The following is a 15,321-nucleotide window of genomic DNA, read 5'->3' on the forward strand; positions in this document are numbered from 1 at the left end:
GGGACTGGGGAATCAGAGAGTGGGGTGGGGATCTGGAGTGGGGATCAGAGGCTGGGGCTGGGGCAGGGGAATCAGAGAGTGGGGCGAGGGTGGAGGCCTGGGCTCTGGAGGGTCTGAGCCTAGGCCTGAAGCATGGGATCCCGAGGCCGCCTGGGAGCCCGAGGCCGGGAGGGTAATCCCCCCACCCCCGCTCCCCCTATCCCGGGAGGGGGACCACGGCCGAGGGAGCCGCCGGCTCGGCTCAACTCGGGCGGGGGCGCGGGGAGGAGCCGCGCTCAGCCCGGCCCTGCGGGGAGACCGGGGGACCGAGTTAGGGGGAGGGGACGGGACGGGGTGGGGTGTGGGGGGGAAGAGAGGGGAGAGGAGAGGGGAGAGGAGAGGGGAGAGGGGAGGGGAGGGGAGGGGAGGGGAGGGGAGGGGAGGGGAGGGAGGGGAGGGGAGGGGAGGGGAGGGGAGGGGAGGGGAGGGGAGGGGAGGGGAGGGGGCGCTGCGCCGTCACTGCCCCGGCCCCGCCCCCGGCCCCGTTATACGATCAGGCTCCGCCCCCGACTCCTCCTCCCGCTCCCGGGCGGAGCCGCTCGGCCTGACGACTCCCCCTCTCCTCCCCGCCCCCCGCCCCCAGCGACCCCCACCCTCCCCCAGCACCCCGGCGGATGCTCTCCGGCTTGGAAGGGAGGGGCGGGGCGGGGCGGGGCGGGGCGGGGCCGGGAGGGGAGGAGCGAGGCGGGCCGGGGTGGCGGGGGCCGAGGGACCCGCCAACCTAGCGGTTCCGGAGCTTATAAGCGTCGGGTCGGGGCTCCGGCGAGTCCGGGAGCTAAGTGTCCGGCAGATGCGCGGGACCGGAGCCGGGGCCGGACCCACAGCCGGACCCACAGCCACAGCCATGGAGGAGGGCCGGGTGCGGGGCCGGCGGGGCGCGGGGCGGAGCCGCAGCCACAACCGCAGCCGCCTGCGGGCCTGAAGGCGCGGGGCCGAGCCGGGCCGGGCCGGGCCGGGCCGGGCTTGGAGCGGGGAGCCGGAGCGGGGAGCCGGGAGCCGGAGCCGGGAGCAGACACTCGGAGAGCGGCGTAGGGCGAGGGCCGGGGCCGGGGCCGGGGCCGGGGCCGGCAATGCGGCGCCGCCGAGCCGCCGTGGCCGTGGGTCTCTGCGCCTCCTTCCTCCTCGGCTCCCTGCTCAACGCGCTCCTGGCCCCCGGCCCGGACCCGCCCCCGCCCCCGGCCCCGGCCCAGGCCGCGGCCCTGACCTCGGGACCCCCGGGGGCGGCGGCGGCGGCCATCGGGGAGCTGGAGGAGCAGATTCGGGCCCGCTATGAGGAGGTGCAGCGCTACTCCCGGGGCCCTGGGGCCGGACGCCCGGAGAGGCGCCTCATGGACCTGGCGCCCCCCGCCCCGCCCGCGCCCCCCGCGCCCCCCGCGCCCCCCGCGCCCCCCGCCCCGCGCCTGGGCTGCGCCGCGCTGCGCAACGTGTCCGGGGCGCGGTTCCTGGGCTCGGGCTACACCAAGGCCGTTTACCGCGCCCGCCTGCCCGGAGGCGCCGCCGTGGCCCTCAAGACGGTGGACTCCGGCGGCCACGACGTGGGCAGCTGCGTGCGACAGTTCGGGGCGCGGAGGGACTGCTACCGCCTGGCGGCCCACAAGCTGGTCAAGGAGATGGTCCTGCTGGAACGCCTGGCGCATCCCAACGTGTTGCAGGTACGACCCGGGCCGGGGCTGGGCCGGGGCTGGGCCGGGGCTGGGCCGGGGCTGGGCCGGGGCTGGGCCGGGGCTGGGCGCGGACGGGCCGGCACCGTCTCCCCGCGCCCCCACCCCCGCAGTCGAGCCGTCTCCAGTCGCCTGAGCCCCCCGGCGGGGCCCCTCTTTCTACCGAAGGGGCGACGGTAGCCGGAGCCTGGGCCTCCCCGATTCCCGGAGAAGGGGCGGGGGCGGGGTCTGGCCTCTGGAACACCAGGCAGAAGAAGAGGAGCGTGTGGGCCGGGGAGAGGCAGGGCTTGACTGGCCCCGATTCCCCCACCCGCCGCCACAAAAGGAACACGTATCTTCGGCCCGGTATGGGGTCCCGAGAATCCAGGGCGGGAGCGTGTGTATGAAGGAAGGTGGGTGGGTGGGTGGGTGGGGGGAGCGCCCCTCGGACTGGGCAGGGAGGTGGCAGCTTCTGAGAGGCCCGGGAGCCCCTCGACGCGGAACCCGGGAGTGCAGGCACCCGGGGGTGGGGTTTCCGCGGCCCTTGCCGCTCCCGAGAGAGCGGCTCCTTCACTCCCAGTTCCCCAGTCCCCTATCCCTTTCGCCCCCAGCCCCCTCTTCGTTTTGCTTTTAGCTCCCGGACCGTCCTCCGTTTCACTCCCAGTCCCCTCGCCCTGAGGCCTAAACGACCACCCCAAGCCGGGGCCTTGCCGCAGGCCGGGCGACCCCTCCTCCCTTCGCACTCAGGAAGCCCCAGCCCTCAGGGCCAGCCTGCGGGGGCCGGCGGGGTCGGGACTCTGACCTGGAGAGCGTCTCCAATGGGAGAGAGGGGGTGTCTTCGTTTCCAGGTGCTTTCCAAAGAGCCCGAGGCCGCAGCCCCCTCCCGCCGGACTTAATCAGAGCCAGAGTCCAGGCGCCCCCGCTCCTGGCCCCCGGCCCCCAGCCCCGTACTCTACTCCACTCTGGGGTAGATAAGGGCCAGGGAAGGGGGAGGGGGAGAGAACGAGAGAGGCCGTACTGAATTCTTTACCCCTTCCTCCCACCCTTCAGCCCGGCCAGCCGAGGGTGAGGGTGACACCCCCCTCACCCCCTATCCCTGACCCGCTGTCCCTGGTGTTCAAGCGTTTCGGGTTGCTGTGGTCCCGTCCCCGGCGGCTGCACTGAGCGGAGGTCCGACGGCATTGGGCTGTCGCTGTCCCCCGCCCCGCCCTCCACCCACCCCCTGACCCGGTCTGCTCCGGCCGGGTTTTTCTGGACATTTCGGCCAGAGTGGGGTGAGGCTGCGCTCCTGAAGAGCCGATTTGGGGTTGGGATCCCCGTGGCAGGAGGTAGGGGATCACCATCGTGGAGAAATTGTCTCTCGGTGTTTTCCGCCCGCGGGAGGCTGTGGCTCTTCCACTGTACGCCCCCCACGGGTCAGGGTGGCCTCCTCGCCCTCCCTTCTTTCCCGGACCCTTCGTCTCCCATCTCCCCGATGAACAAGGCGGGCACCGCATCGGTTCCGGGGCCCGCGAAGAAAGTGGGTGTGGGGCTTCCGCGCAGGACTCCCGAATTGAGAAATTTCCATCCACGCCAATCAGCACCGGCCGGGGTTCGGTACCGTGAGCATCCCCACCCTTCCTTGGGGCGGGGTGACCAATCAATCCTCAATCGAATTTATTGATGAGCACTTACTGTGTGCAGAACACGGTACTAAGCGTCGGGCTTAATACTTGTAGCGAGTCCCTGGCCGTTGTCAAACCCCTAGAGGTCAGACCGTCTAGGTTGGCGGCCCCACTGTCCGCCACGGGCCCGCAGATGCCCTCGGCCACCGGCCCGCTGCCCTCCCGGCGCCCAGCGGAGATGGGGACCGCTCGGAGACGCCGAGGAGCCGCGTCTAGCCTGTTCATGAGGGGCCCGCGGGGCCGCTGTCCTGAGCTCCGGGGGCCGGGCCGGGTGCTGCGAGGAGCGTTGAGGGGGTTGGGGGAGCTCCTGGGGCCGTCCGGAAGACAAGGGGAAATTACTTGGGCCAAAAACCGTTCTGCTTATTCCCCCGGCCCCCGGCAGAACTGGCGCGAAGCAATGAGTTGTACTTTCCTGCGTGGGGGCGGGGACGAAGCGGACAGAGCTGTTTGCAACACCCGCGGACCGTGGACGTGGAGGGGCCAGAGCTCAGGCCTGGTCCCCCGCCTTCCTCGCTCCAGACCCTGGCCTCCAGGCCCTGCTTCTACACCTGCCCCCCATCCATCGATCAATCAGTGGCCCTTTTGAGAGCTTACTGAATGCAGAGGACAGTACTGACCGCTTAGGACAGTATAATAGAGAGGCTAGACACGAACCCGGTGGGGGTGGGGTGAGTATCAAAGGAGTTATGGGATTCCGACTGAAGTGCAAAGGTGATGCAGTTGTGGGGGAAGTAGGGGTAGGGAGAGAAGTTAGTCTGTTCGAAAAGTCTTCCTGGAGGAGCTACGATCTAAGTCGGGCCCCCACCTCACAACGGGGGTGGGGGTGGGGTGTGTGTGTTTTGGGGGTGACAATAATAATAATTATGGTATTTGTTAAACTCTTACTATGGGCTGAGCACTGTTCTAAGCGATGGGGTAGATACAAGGTAATCAGGTTGTCACACGTGGGACTCATAGTCCTAATCCCCATTTTACAGATGAGTAACTGAGGCACAGAGAAGTTTAGTGGCTTGCCCAAGGTCACACAGTAGACAAGTGACAAAGTCAGGATTAGAATCCATGTCCTCTGACTTGCCAGCCCGTGCTCTTTGCACTTAGCCACGCTGCTTCTCTATTTGTGGGGGTCTCCACAGGGGGGATCCCCAGCGGGCTCTTCCCCGACCGAGGTGAGATGTTTCCCCCACCCGCCGCCTGGTGGTCTGCCGAAGGGAGGGGCTTAGAGGGCGGGAAGATAAGTGAGGGTACCGGGGTGAGGGAAGGCTTTGAGAGGAGGTGCCTCAATCGTCGTCCCCCGGGGTGGGGGCAGCTGGATGGGAAGCTCGGGGCTGGGGCTCAGGCCCCCTTGCCTCCACTACTAGTGCCTGAACAGGCTAAGCAGCATGGCGCAGTGGCTAGAGCATGGGCCTGGGAGTTAGAAGGTCATGGGTTCTAATTCCACCTCTGCCGCTTGTCTGCTGTGTGACCTTGGGCAAGTCACTTCACTTCTCTGGACCTCAGCTCCCTCATCTGGAAAATGGGGATTGAGACTGTGAGCCCATGTGGAGCCCATGTGGAGACTGTGCCAACCCCATTTGCTTGTGTCCACCCCAGCACTTAGTACAGTGCCTGGCACAAAGTAAGTGCTTAAAAAATACCATTATTATTAAAAACAGTGTCTCTGTCTCTCTGTCTCTGTCCCTCTTCTGGCCCGGTCCGCCACCACCCAACCTCCTCCGGCTGTCTCCTAGAGATTCCCAGCGCCCCTGCCGCTAAACCCTCCCCTACCTCTGCTAGCGAGCCCCCTGAGCCCAACCCCATCCCGGAGTGGTGGATGATGGAGGCTGGGGTGGGTGGGTGGGTGGATGGGGAGGGAGGCTAGGCTTACAAGGATGAAAAACCCCGAATCCCCGCTAGCCGGGACCCAGGCCCAGCCGGGGTTACTCCGATCTCTCGGGGGTGGAGGTCAGGGCGACGGCCTTTCTGTGCTGGACTTCCCGGGCCGTGTCCGGGACCCTGTCTGCGGCCGTTCCCACAAGCTTTGCTCTTCATTGAGGCAAAGGCGTGGGGCGGGGCCGGGGCCGCTCCGTCTCTATTGCATGTTCCGGGGGCGGTGATTAGTGCCTCGTTAACAGCCCGTTTAACGGCCTCCGGGTGTTTAATACCGTCAGAGGGTTCCCACAAAGACCCCAGCCCCGGGGGACGGCAAATGAGAAACAGCCCCCTGCCCGGCCCCCGTTCGCCGCGACGCGACCGGCTGCATCCGCCCCTGCTTCGGATCCCGGCTGCGGCCCGGCCGGGGGCGGCCTCTGGCCCGGAGGCCACTAACCCAGAGACCCCTGGCCCGGACATGCCGCGGGAACCACTGGACCCGGATGGTTTGCGGGGGGCCGCACACTACATTCATGTTCCTTCTCAGTCGGGTCGACCCTCCAACTCCGCGGACGCCTCCCAAAACCTCCCGCTCCAGTTCCGACCTCTCCCCCTCCCTGCCGTCCTGCGTCTCCTTCTGGCTCCGCGGCATCTCAGCCTGGCTGTCCCGCCGGGACCTCAGGCCCCACGCGTCCAAACCAGAGCTCTTCATCTTCCCACCCAAACCCTGTCCTCCAGTCACTGTTGACAACATCCTCCTCCTCCTCCTCCTCTTTCAAGCCCGGAACCTCGGCATTGTCCTCGACTCCTCCCTGTCTTTCAACCCCTTGTATTCAGTCTGTCACCAAACCCTGTCGATTCTTCTTCCATTCCACTTTCGCGAATCTGCACCTTCCCCTCCATCCAAACGGCCAGGACACTTACCCAACCGCCTCCCGTCTCGACTACTGCATCAGCCTCGTCGCTGACCTCGCTCGCCTTCAATCTCTCCCCTTTCCAGTCCACATTCCACTCTGCCTCCCGGATCATTTTGCTGAAACGTCCTCTTGTTCATGTCTCCCCACTCCTCAATAACCTCCAGTGGTTATCTGTCCTTTCAGGATGAAGAAAAAACTGCTCAGTATTCGCATTAAGACCCTCAATCAGCTCTCGCCCCGTGCTTATCCTCACCCCAACCTTCCCTCTTCTCCCACTACACCCCAACTTACACTCGCCGTTCCTCTCAAGCCAACCCACTCACAGTTCTCCTTTCTGGCCGCCGACCTTCTCTGATACCCTGTCCCCTCCCCGGAATGGCCGGTAGACCACCGCTCTCCCCATCATGGGGGCCCTTCTGAAATCACGTCCCTCCCAACTTCCACTTCAGCACTTTCATGCCACCTAAGCCCATTGTTCCTCTAAAGCGCCTAGCTTTAGAGTCTATTCCTCTTGACTGTAATTTAAACTCGCCGTGGGCAGGGAATGTGTCATTTTATTATTATATTGTACTCTCAAGCGCTTAGTATAGTGCTTTGCGCACAGTAAGCGCTCAATAAATACGATTGAATGATTTACTCCAGTGGCAGACTCCCCTAATAGATGGTAACTACTTTAGCACGGGGATTGGAATGTCCCAAGTGCTTAGTACAGTACAATAGTACTCAATACAATAGGGGCTCAGTAAACAGGGTTGACTGATTGACTGATTGATGAATTGCAACCAGGCAGGACGCGGGGCGGGGGGGAGGGGAAGAATGGGCAGCAGTAGTCCACTAACACGCTCATGTAGTAATAATAATGTTGGTATTTGTTAAGCGCTTACTATGTGCAGAGTACTGTTCTAAGCGCTGGGGGAGATACAGGGAGGTTGTCCCAGGTGGGGCTCACAGTCTTAATCCCCATTTTACAGATGAGGTAAATAAGGCACCGAGAAGTGAAGTGTCTTGCCCACAGTCACACAGCTGCCAAGTACTCACACATGCATGCGCGCGCGCGCACACACACACACACACACACACACACACACATTTGTGCATTATGTACACATCCACAAAACACCCGTACCGTCCTGCTGTGCTTCTGAGGGCTAAGCCTTGCAGGTGGCAGGGACGAGCTCTGATTCAGTTGCTGCATCTCAACCTTTAAATTCTTCCTTAGCCCGAATCTCCCTGGGCCCGGGCCCTGGCCCCGTGGGGCGGGAGCATGGTAAGCCCCGTGACCACCCCACCCCATCCCATTCATTCGTTCTCATCCCATTCATTCGTTCATTCATTCAATCGTATTTATTGAGGGCTAACTGTGTGCAGAGCACTGTATTAAGTGCTTGGAAAGTACAATTCGGCAATAAAGAGAGACAGTCCCTACCCACACGGGGCTTACAGTCTAGAAGGCGGGAGAGACAGACTTCAAAGCAAGTAAACAGGCATCAATATAAATAGAGTTATATAATAATGTTGGTATTTGTTAAGCGCTTAACAAATGTGCAGAGCACTGTTCTAAGCACTGGGGGAGATACAGGATAATCAGGTTGTCCCACGTGAGGCTCACAGTTAATCCCCATTTTACAGATGAGGTAACTGAGGCACAGAGAAGTGAAGTGACTTGCCCACAGTCACACAGCTGACAAGTGGCAGAGCTGGGATTCGAACCCATGACCTCTGACTCTGAAGCCCAGGCTATTTCCACTGATCCATGCTGCTTCCCAACCCATATACACAACCCATCTCTCCACAGCTCTATGGCTACTGCTACCAGGACAGCGAAGATGCCCCTAGCGCGCTGACGGCCATCACGGAGCTGGGTGCCCCGGTGGAGATGATCCAGCTGCTTCAGGCCTCATGGGAAGACCGTTTCCGGGTAGGAGGCGTTGGGTGAGGGATGGGGGGTGGGAGGAGGCGGGGAACGACCTGGGGGTTCGGAGGAGGGGTTTCGGCCCGGCTCAGCTCGGCCACAGGGTCCCTCTGGACGCCTGGGGGTGGTCCAATTCTAAACTGAGACCCTGAAAGAGTGGGCTGAGGCCATCCCCCCACTCCCCCGCAGCTGTTCTGTGTGGACGGAGGGAGCCATCTGGCCGCGGGGGGAGGAGTGGGGGTCGGAAATCACTGTCAGCACCTGCTGCCCCCGGAGAGGGGTCGAGGAATCAGTGGGACACTGGCATGGCGCCCTGTGGCGGACAGTCAGTCCATCGCTCCCTCTCTTCCGTCCTTCCTTCCGTCCTTCCTTCCTCCTTCCCCTAGCCAGGGTGGGGGCAGGGATCCGCACCTCGGGAGTAGGAGGTCCTCCTCCCCCTCCCCGAGTCTTTGCACGGCGCTGGGGCCCGCCCCCCTCCCCCAGCCCCCCGGGACTGTGCGTGGAGCCAGGAGGGGGTGGGGCGGCCACGGGCTGAGCGCCCTTTTCCCGTACAAGGCGGTTGCGGCGCCGCGGGAATCGGGCCCTGGCAGCCTCCCCCGGATTCCTGACCCTGCCGGGCCCGAGAGGGAGGGGTCGTAAGGCCCGGCCAGGTCCGTCCTACTGCTCCGCCCCACCCTTGTGCCCTCCCCGCGACCCCCGGCACAAAGCAGCCCTGTGGGGGCAAGGGGCCGGGGACGGGGGGTGGGCACTCTTCCGTTCTCCAGATTAGGGCTTCTTCTCTTGCCTTGTCTGGTCTGGCCCAGCCTGGCCTGGCCTGGCCTGGCTCCGGCCGGCTCTCCTGCTTGGCTGCCAGAGGGCAAGGGGGGAAGCTGACCATCTGTCCCAGGTGGCTGGACAATCTTAGAAAAATGGACAAGTGGCCCAAACTGGCTTGACCTGGCCCTTCCCAGCCCAGGCTGACCCCTCTGTCCTTGGCTCAGTCCCTGTGATTCCTCTCACTACTTCTCTCACTACTTTTTCTGGTTGAGTGTTTAGTAAGAACTTACTCTCCAAAATCATCCCTGGCCCAACAGGGACTCATGGGGGGGCAGAGCAGTGACCTGATCCCCATTTTACAGATAAGGAGTCTGAGGCCCGGAGGGGTTAAGTGATTTGCTCAAACAGCTTACAGCTCCCTCCCTCCTTCCGTCGGACGGATTCCCTGTTCTTCTAAATTCTCTCCTAAAATCTCACCTCCTCCAAGAGCCTTCCCCGATTGACTTCCCAGCCCACTGAACCAGATCATTTATTCAGCCAACTCCAGTGCATCACAAATGTTCCTGTGCCCATTCTATGTGCATCTCTGTCCACATTACTTATTCTTGACCTCTGTCTCCCTTGTTGGAGTGTAAGCTCCTTTGGGCAGGGGACCTGTCACTTTATTTGCCTGTACTTTCCTAATGCTTAGTACAGTGCTCCACCTTGAGTGGGCCCTTGGTAAGAATTATTGCAGTTGATGTTGCTACTGGTAGTACTTGCCCAAGGTTACATAGCAGGACCGGGACTTCCCCCGCGTCACCACCCCCCAACCTCCATCCTTCTCCCCGCCCCCCCCCCCCCGGCTCTTTCCTCCACTCACCCCATTGCCTCCCACTTGGCTGTTCTGCTCAGCCTCTGATCCCCCGGGCACTAGCCAGGCTTGGTCCACCGGGAATGACTCCATGACCCTAGGTCTCTCTCTCGCCGCAGATCTGCCTCAGCCTAGTCCGCCTCTTGCACCACCTGGCCCATTCTCCCCTCGGCTCCGTGACCCTGCTGGATTTCCGGCCACGGCAGTTTGTGCTGGTGGCTGGGGAGCTGAAGGTGACCGACTTGGACGATGCCAGCGTGGGGGAGGCACCGTGCAACAGCCACCAACATTGCCGGATGGAGTTTCCTGCCAGGAACTTTTCCCTGTCCTGCGTGCGGGGCCGCTGCCTTGGCATGAACGAGAAGAGGAATCTCTATAATGCCTACAGGTCTGCCTCAGGGGCCCTAGGGGAGGAGTCTGGTGTGGGAGGGGTAGTCCTGGGGAGGCATTGACGTCCAGGATGGTGGGAGGGAAGGGAACCCTGATCAGGGGAGAGGTGCTGGGGCCTGTGGTGTTGGTGGTGGGGTGGGTGGGGTGGCAGTCCCGAGGTGGGTGCTGGAGCCAAGCCTGATAATGAAAGCCCTGGAGAATGGGTGTTCAGGGTAGTCCTGGAGCCCAGGATGGTGTAGGGAGACCCTGGTGGGGGGGGAGTGCTGGGGCTCAGGAGGTTGAGAAGATCCTGTTGGGGGTGGGGAGATGAAGAGGAGGAGTTCTAGCCCCAGTGTCCCTGTCCCCAGTGTCCCCAGTACTCCCTAGCCCCTGCTGCTGCAGGCTTTCTCAATTTCCTTTGGGAGTGGGGCACCTCCTGCCTCCACCCCATGCCCGCCCTTCTCAGGCTGCTGGGGGCCCCGGCGGGGTTGCGGGGCCGGGAGGGGCAGCTCTGGCTGATGGGGACTGTGTTTGGCGTCTCGGTGGCCGAGCCAGCTGAGTTTGAGCCGCCATGTCTGTGCAGGTTCTTTTTCACCTACCTGCTGCCTCACAGCGCCCCTCCGAGCCTGCGGCCCCTCCTGGATGAGATCGTCAATGCCACAGGTACCCAGTCCACCTCGGCCCTCGGCCCTCTGTGCCCTGTGTGACCGGGGCTGCCGGCAAAGGCACGGGCGGTGGACACGGGGAAGTAACTGTCACCCTCACTCATAGCCATCGTATCGGCACTGGATCACATTCACATGCACACTCATGTCCCTGACCCCAACTGCTCACACTCATTTGTGCACACTCATGCCCCCACCACACTTTCTCACGTTTGCCAGTGCACATGCATGCCCCCAATGATACCCACTCACACTCGCATGTGCACAAGCATGCTCAAGATCACACCCACTCACACGTGCACCAGCACGCTCCCGGCCACACCTGCCTACCCTTGCATGTGCACAGTCACACCCCCAGTCATTCCGGCTCACATTCACACATGCAAACGCAGGTCCACAGCAACACTTGCTCCCACTCACACTCCCGTTGGTGGCTCTCGGCAGGTGAACTTCTCTGGGGGGTTGACGAGACATGGAGGCAGCTGGAACACGTGCTGCAGCTGTACCAGAGCGGCGCTTACCTCCAGAACACGACCGCGGCCCCCAGTGCTGGTAAGTCCCGCCACCCCGGGCAAGTGGAAGGGAAGCATCAGGCCTGGGAAATAAGGCCTGGGCCAGCAACATAATGGGAGAGGCCCAGGGGGTCGGCTATCCGCATGCTTGGACTACAGACCCCCAAAGGTGGGGTAGGGGTAGGGGGCGGTGGTGGTGGTGGTGATGATATGTGTGTGTGTGTGTGTTTTGTGTGCACTCCCTTAGGGGAGTGCATCTCATTGGGCTTTGTGGGAGGCAGAGGAACCCTGGGCTGCTCACTGTGGGGCCACAGCTAGACCCATGCTCCCCAGGACCTGATCCGGATCGGGGTCCACAGCACCCCAGTCCACTGGCTGGTGAATAGACAGCCCAGGGTTGTGGGTCTGAGGAGGGATCATGGAGCCTAGAGTCTAGGCCAGCACTAGATTGCTGTTTCTCCATACAAAAAGGCACTACATGGGACGAGCTATATACTCTCGGCCCACTTTGGACGTCCCGCCCGGTTAGGAACCCTGGCCATGGGAGCTTCTCTCTTCAGCTGCAGGCGAGGAGGGATAAAGTGATGTCTATGCTCAGCCTCTGCTGACCCCAGCCTCTGTTAGTGGAGGCTGGTGGAGGCTCTGAGGATCAGCGCAAGTGATCACTGAAGTGGACGATTATCTCTCCATTATGCAGCTTCACTGGGCACGGGCAGTACAGATAAATGAGAGCCACGGGCATTTTGAGCTCCACAGAAGCCAAGAGTTTGAGCAATCACTCCACAGATTTTTGCCCTGGTGCTTGGCCAGGCCCCATGCCAGAAGACTGACTTGAAGCTCTCCATCTCTCACCATTCTCCTTACAACTTACTTGGTGTGGGCCCTTAGGACAGTGGGGAGAAAAGGAAGGGTGAAGTGGCTTCAGGTTGGATCAAGGCAAAACTCCTCCATTTGGCTCCCTGGGCATCTTGGAAGCAGTGGTAACTTTCCAAGAGGGGAACATTAAGGGGTCCACAGGGGAGTAAAATCGTACTGTGTGACTGAGGTGGGAAGGGTCAGAACGGGGGTTGTGAGGGGCAGGAACTTACACCAGCCAATGACTCTCCCATCTTGGTGGAGCTGGGGAGGAACAGCCGGAGGCCTCGGGCACTGAATCTGGGCTCTGTTTGAGGCCGGAGATCTCTCTCCCAGCTCTCTTCCTGCTTCCAGGTTGCACCTGTGTAACTCAGTGGGAGGTCAGGGGGACACCTGATCCCCAGATCCTCAGCTGCCCAGACTCGTGGCCCGTTCAGAGGTCTGTGGCCAGAGGAAGGGGGCTCTGTGCTGCTTTAGTGAAGTGCCTTGGGCAGGTGGGGAGTGTGTGTGTTGGGGGGGGGTCTCTGTGCTCAGTGCCGCTGGGCCTCTCTGTGTATGCATGCAGAGTACCGGAGGCTGCCGGAAACCGCGATCCCCGCAGATGACTACAGGTGCTGGCCCTCCCACCGGCACGGGGGCTGTGTCCTGTCTGTGTTCAGTGTCCGAGAGGCCGTGGCTGTGTGTGAGAGCCACACCCAGTGTAGGGCCTTTGTCATGACCAACCGCACCACCTGGACAGGTGAGTCCAGGCCAGGGCAGCCAGAAATGCCCATATGACTGGGGATGGAGTTGGGGGATGGGTGAAGTGACCTTTACAGGGTTGCCATGTTACTTGAGGGCTGGAAGGGTAGGAGGAAGCAGCCGGACTGGGGTAGCATTCTGAGGCTGCTCAGACAGGGTCTGCCCCTGCTGTGGCATGTGCCTGGGGTGCGCATGTGAGGGGTGTGTCTTTGTGTGCACGCATGCATGTGGGATCTGGGTACATCTATATTTGTGCATGCACCTACCCTCCCTGCCGAATCTGTAAGCTGGCCTTGGAGTTTGGACTGTCACCTTTAGCCCTTTGTGTCTTTTCTTTCTACAGGTCGCCAGCTAGTCTTCTTCAAAGCAGGTTGGACCCAGGTCATTCCCGACCCCAACGGGGTCACTTACGTGAGGGCTTCGGGCTGAGTGCCCGGGGCTGGGCCAGCCAGCGGGGAGCAGAGAGCCATACCGCCCCCCGCCCCCTCGACCCAGAGAGGGCCGGCCGCCCCATGCCCCACTACGCCCCACGCCGGGCTGCATGTGCAATATGGAACTGGGAGAAATGGGATTCACGGCTTTGCTCATTTTTCTTGGCCAGGAGATGGACAGAGAGGCAGACAGCTGACTGGGATGTGAGGACTTTGCTGGCCAGAGCCAGTCCAGCTGCCGGGATGTGAGGACCTCACTGGCCAGAGCCCATCTGGCCTCTGGGATGTAAGCCCCTTGGCTGGATCAAGTCCTGCCACTGTGATTTGGGGATTACACTGGCCGGAGACCGTCTCCTCACTGCCTCTGGGATGTGAGATCCCCAGCGACCAGACCCTGTCATCTCACAGCTGCGCCGCTCAGAGTCACCTCACCCCAAGAGGTCCCCGGATGTAGAAGAGATGGTTCGGGAGGTTCCTGGTGCTAGTGTCGGTCATCAGGTGCTTGGCCTGGGCCCGCCCCCATGGGCAGAGCCGAAGTTCACCAGCTCAGCCGGCCCCAACCCTGGCTGTGACGGGGGGAGGAGTGGGATGATATCCCCAGTGGGGGCCTGCTGACCCACCCGCGGCCGGCCAAGACCCAGAACTCGTTGGGTGGCCAGCTGCACCGTGGGGACTGTGGCCACCGAGGGAGCCGCAGGGTCACTGTGGGTGCGGAGCCTGGCTGCGGACAGACACACGGCCAAGCTGAGCTGGGGCCATTTGCTTTCAGTGAAAGCAGCCACAGTGCTCCTTGAGTCCACGCGTGCAGGCGGTCTAACTTTGGTGCCTCGGACGCATTTATTTTTGTAACAAAATCGAATAAAACCAGATGAAGGACCTCCAGGACCGCATCTCTCTGGTACTGCAGTATCTCTGGCAAAGTCTGGGGGTGGGCGGGGTTGAGTTCAAGGGGCCATCCGTGCCCCACTCATTCATGTTCCATTTGGCAGAGGGTTAGGGCTAAGGGTCAGCATCTGGCCATGGTCTGGTTTGGAGGTGCAGGGGGTTGTTCTGATGGTCGTGATGGTGGAGAGTGCTAACTCTGGACTTCAGGGTCACTGCAGAATCAGTGAGCTGCTTTCTCTCCTCCCTCCTCTTTCCATGTTGTCACACATTCCCCTTTGGAGCTCGGCCCAGGAAGGCCAAAGATCCGTCTGTTCTTTGCCTTGGTGTCGCCTTGAAGTTCCGGGGTCAGCTGGTCCTTCTCCTCCAACCAACCCCTGTGCCCCAAGGAGTTTCTGCCAAGCCTGGTGTCATATGGACTCCAGGGCACTGGTTGCTGCTGCTGCTGCTGGTCGACATTGTCCAGCTGCCAGTTCAGGCGTCGAGGGCGGGCCCACTGGCCTTCAATCCAAGCGGACTGGGGCCGTGCTGTTTGGAAGTTTTTTCCAAGTGGGAACGAGGTCGTGGTTGGTTCAGGAATTCCCTGATCTGAGCTCAACTCCTCGGGATCTTGTACTGACGTGAATTCAATAAGGATAACGATCCCCGAGACAGGTGAAGGGCTTTCATCTTCTCAAGGTGCTTTTGCAATATTTAATTCTCCTGGCAACTTTGGAAGGCAGATCAGGGCAGGGATTCCTTCAATCAATCAATCCATGGTATGTTTTGAGCACTTACTGCAGGCTGAGCAATGTATGAGGTGCTTGGGAGAGAACAATTCCGAATGATTGATAGATATATTCCCTGCCCACAAGCAGCTCACAGCTCAGAGGGAGAAGACAGACATTGAAATAAATATCAGCTAGAGAAAGTGGCAGAGTATAGAGCTGTGTTCATAAGTGCAGAGGGGTTAGAGATGGGATGAATAACTAATGCTTAAGATTCAAGTGCCCAAGTCAGTGCAGAAAGGAGGGAGACTAGGCCAGATGAAGCCATAGTCAGGGAAGGCCTCTTGGAAGAGGTGTGATTATAGTAGGGTTTTGAAGATGGTCTGAAAGATATGCTCTCCTCTCTGTGTGGAAGGGGGAACTGAGTCCCACAAAGATGATGGGACTTGTCTAGGGACATACTGCCAGCAAGGAGCAAAGCAGAAAGAGGTGGGACTAAAAATCTGATCTCTTGAGGGCCAGTCGGCACT

The 15,321-nt window shown here is 61.4% G+C and overlaps 1 protein-coding gene across 1 annotated transcript; it reads left to right on the forward strand.

Moving 5' to 3' along the window:
• The first annotated feature begins 1,033 nt into the window (after window positions 1-1,033).
• On the forward strand, window positions 1,034-14,092 carry PKDCC (protein kinase domain containing, cytoplasmic). Its single transcript, XM_029072546.2, has 7 exons — window positions 1,034-1,691; window positions 7,904-8,026; window positions 9,749-10,017; window positions 10,582-10,661; window positions 11,108-11,215; window positions 12,596-12,769; window positions 13,115-14,092. Exons 1-7 carry the CDS (start codon window positions 1,110-1,112, stop codon window positions 13,198-13,200), a joined length of 1,422 nt encoding a protein of 473 aa, XP_028928379.1. The 5' UTR covers window positions 1,034-1,109; the 3' UTR covers window positions 13,201-14,092.
• The last annotated feature ends 1,229 nt before the right edge of the window (window positions 14,093-15,321 follow it).

This window comes from Ornithorhynchus anatinus, chromosome 9, assembly GCF_004115215.2.
Source record: "Ornithorhynchus anatinus isolate Pmale09 chromosome 9, mOrnAna1.pri.v4, whole genome shotgun sequence".
In the NCBI taxonomy this organism is placed as follows: Eukaryota; Metazoa; Chordata; class Mammalia; order Monotremata; family Ornithorhynchidae; genus Ornithorhynchus; species Ornithorhynchus anatinus.

Excerpts from the sequence above, each read along its gene's own strand:
- PKDCC (XM_029072546.2), top strand. The coding sequence starts at position 1,110 with ATGCGGCGCCGCCGAGCCGCCGTGGCCGTGGGTCTCTGCGCCTCCTTC. Across the intron at positions 1,692-7,903 it reads CGCATCCCAACGTGTTGCAG|CTCTATGGCTACTGCTACCA; the intron begins GTACGACCCGGG and ends ATCTCTCCACAG. Across the intron at positions 10,662-11,107 it reads TGAGATCGTCAATGCCACAG|GTGAACTTCTCTGGGGGGTT; the intron begins GTACCCAGTCCA and ends GGCTCTCGGCAG.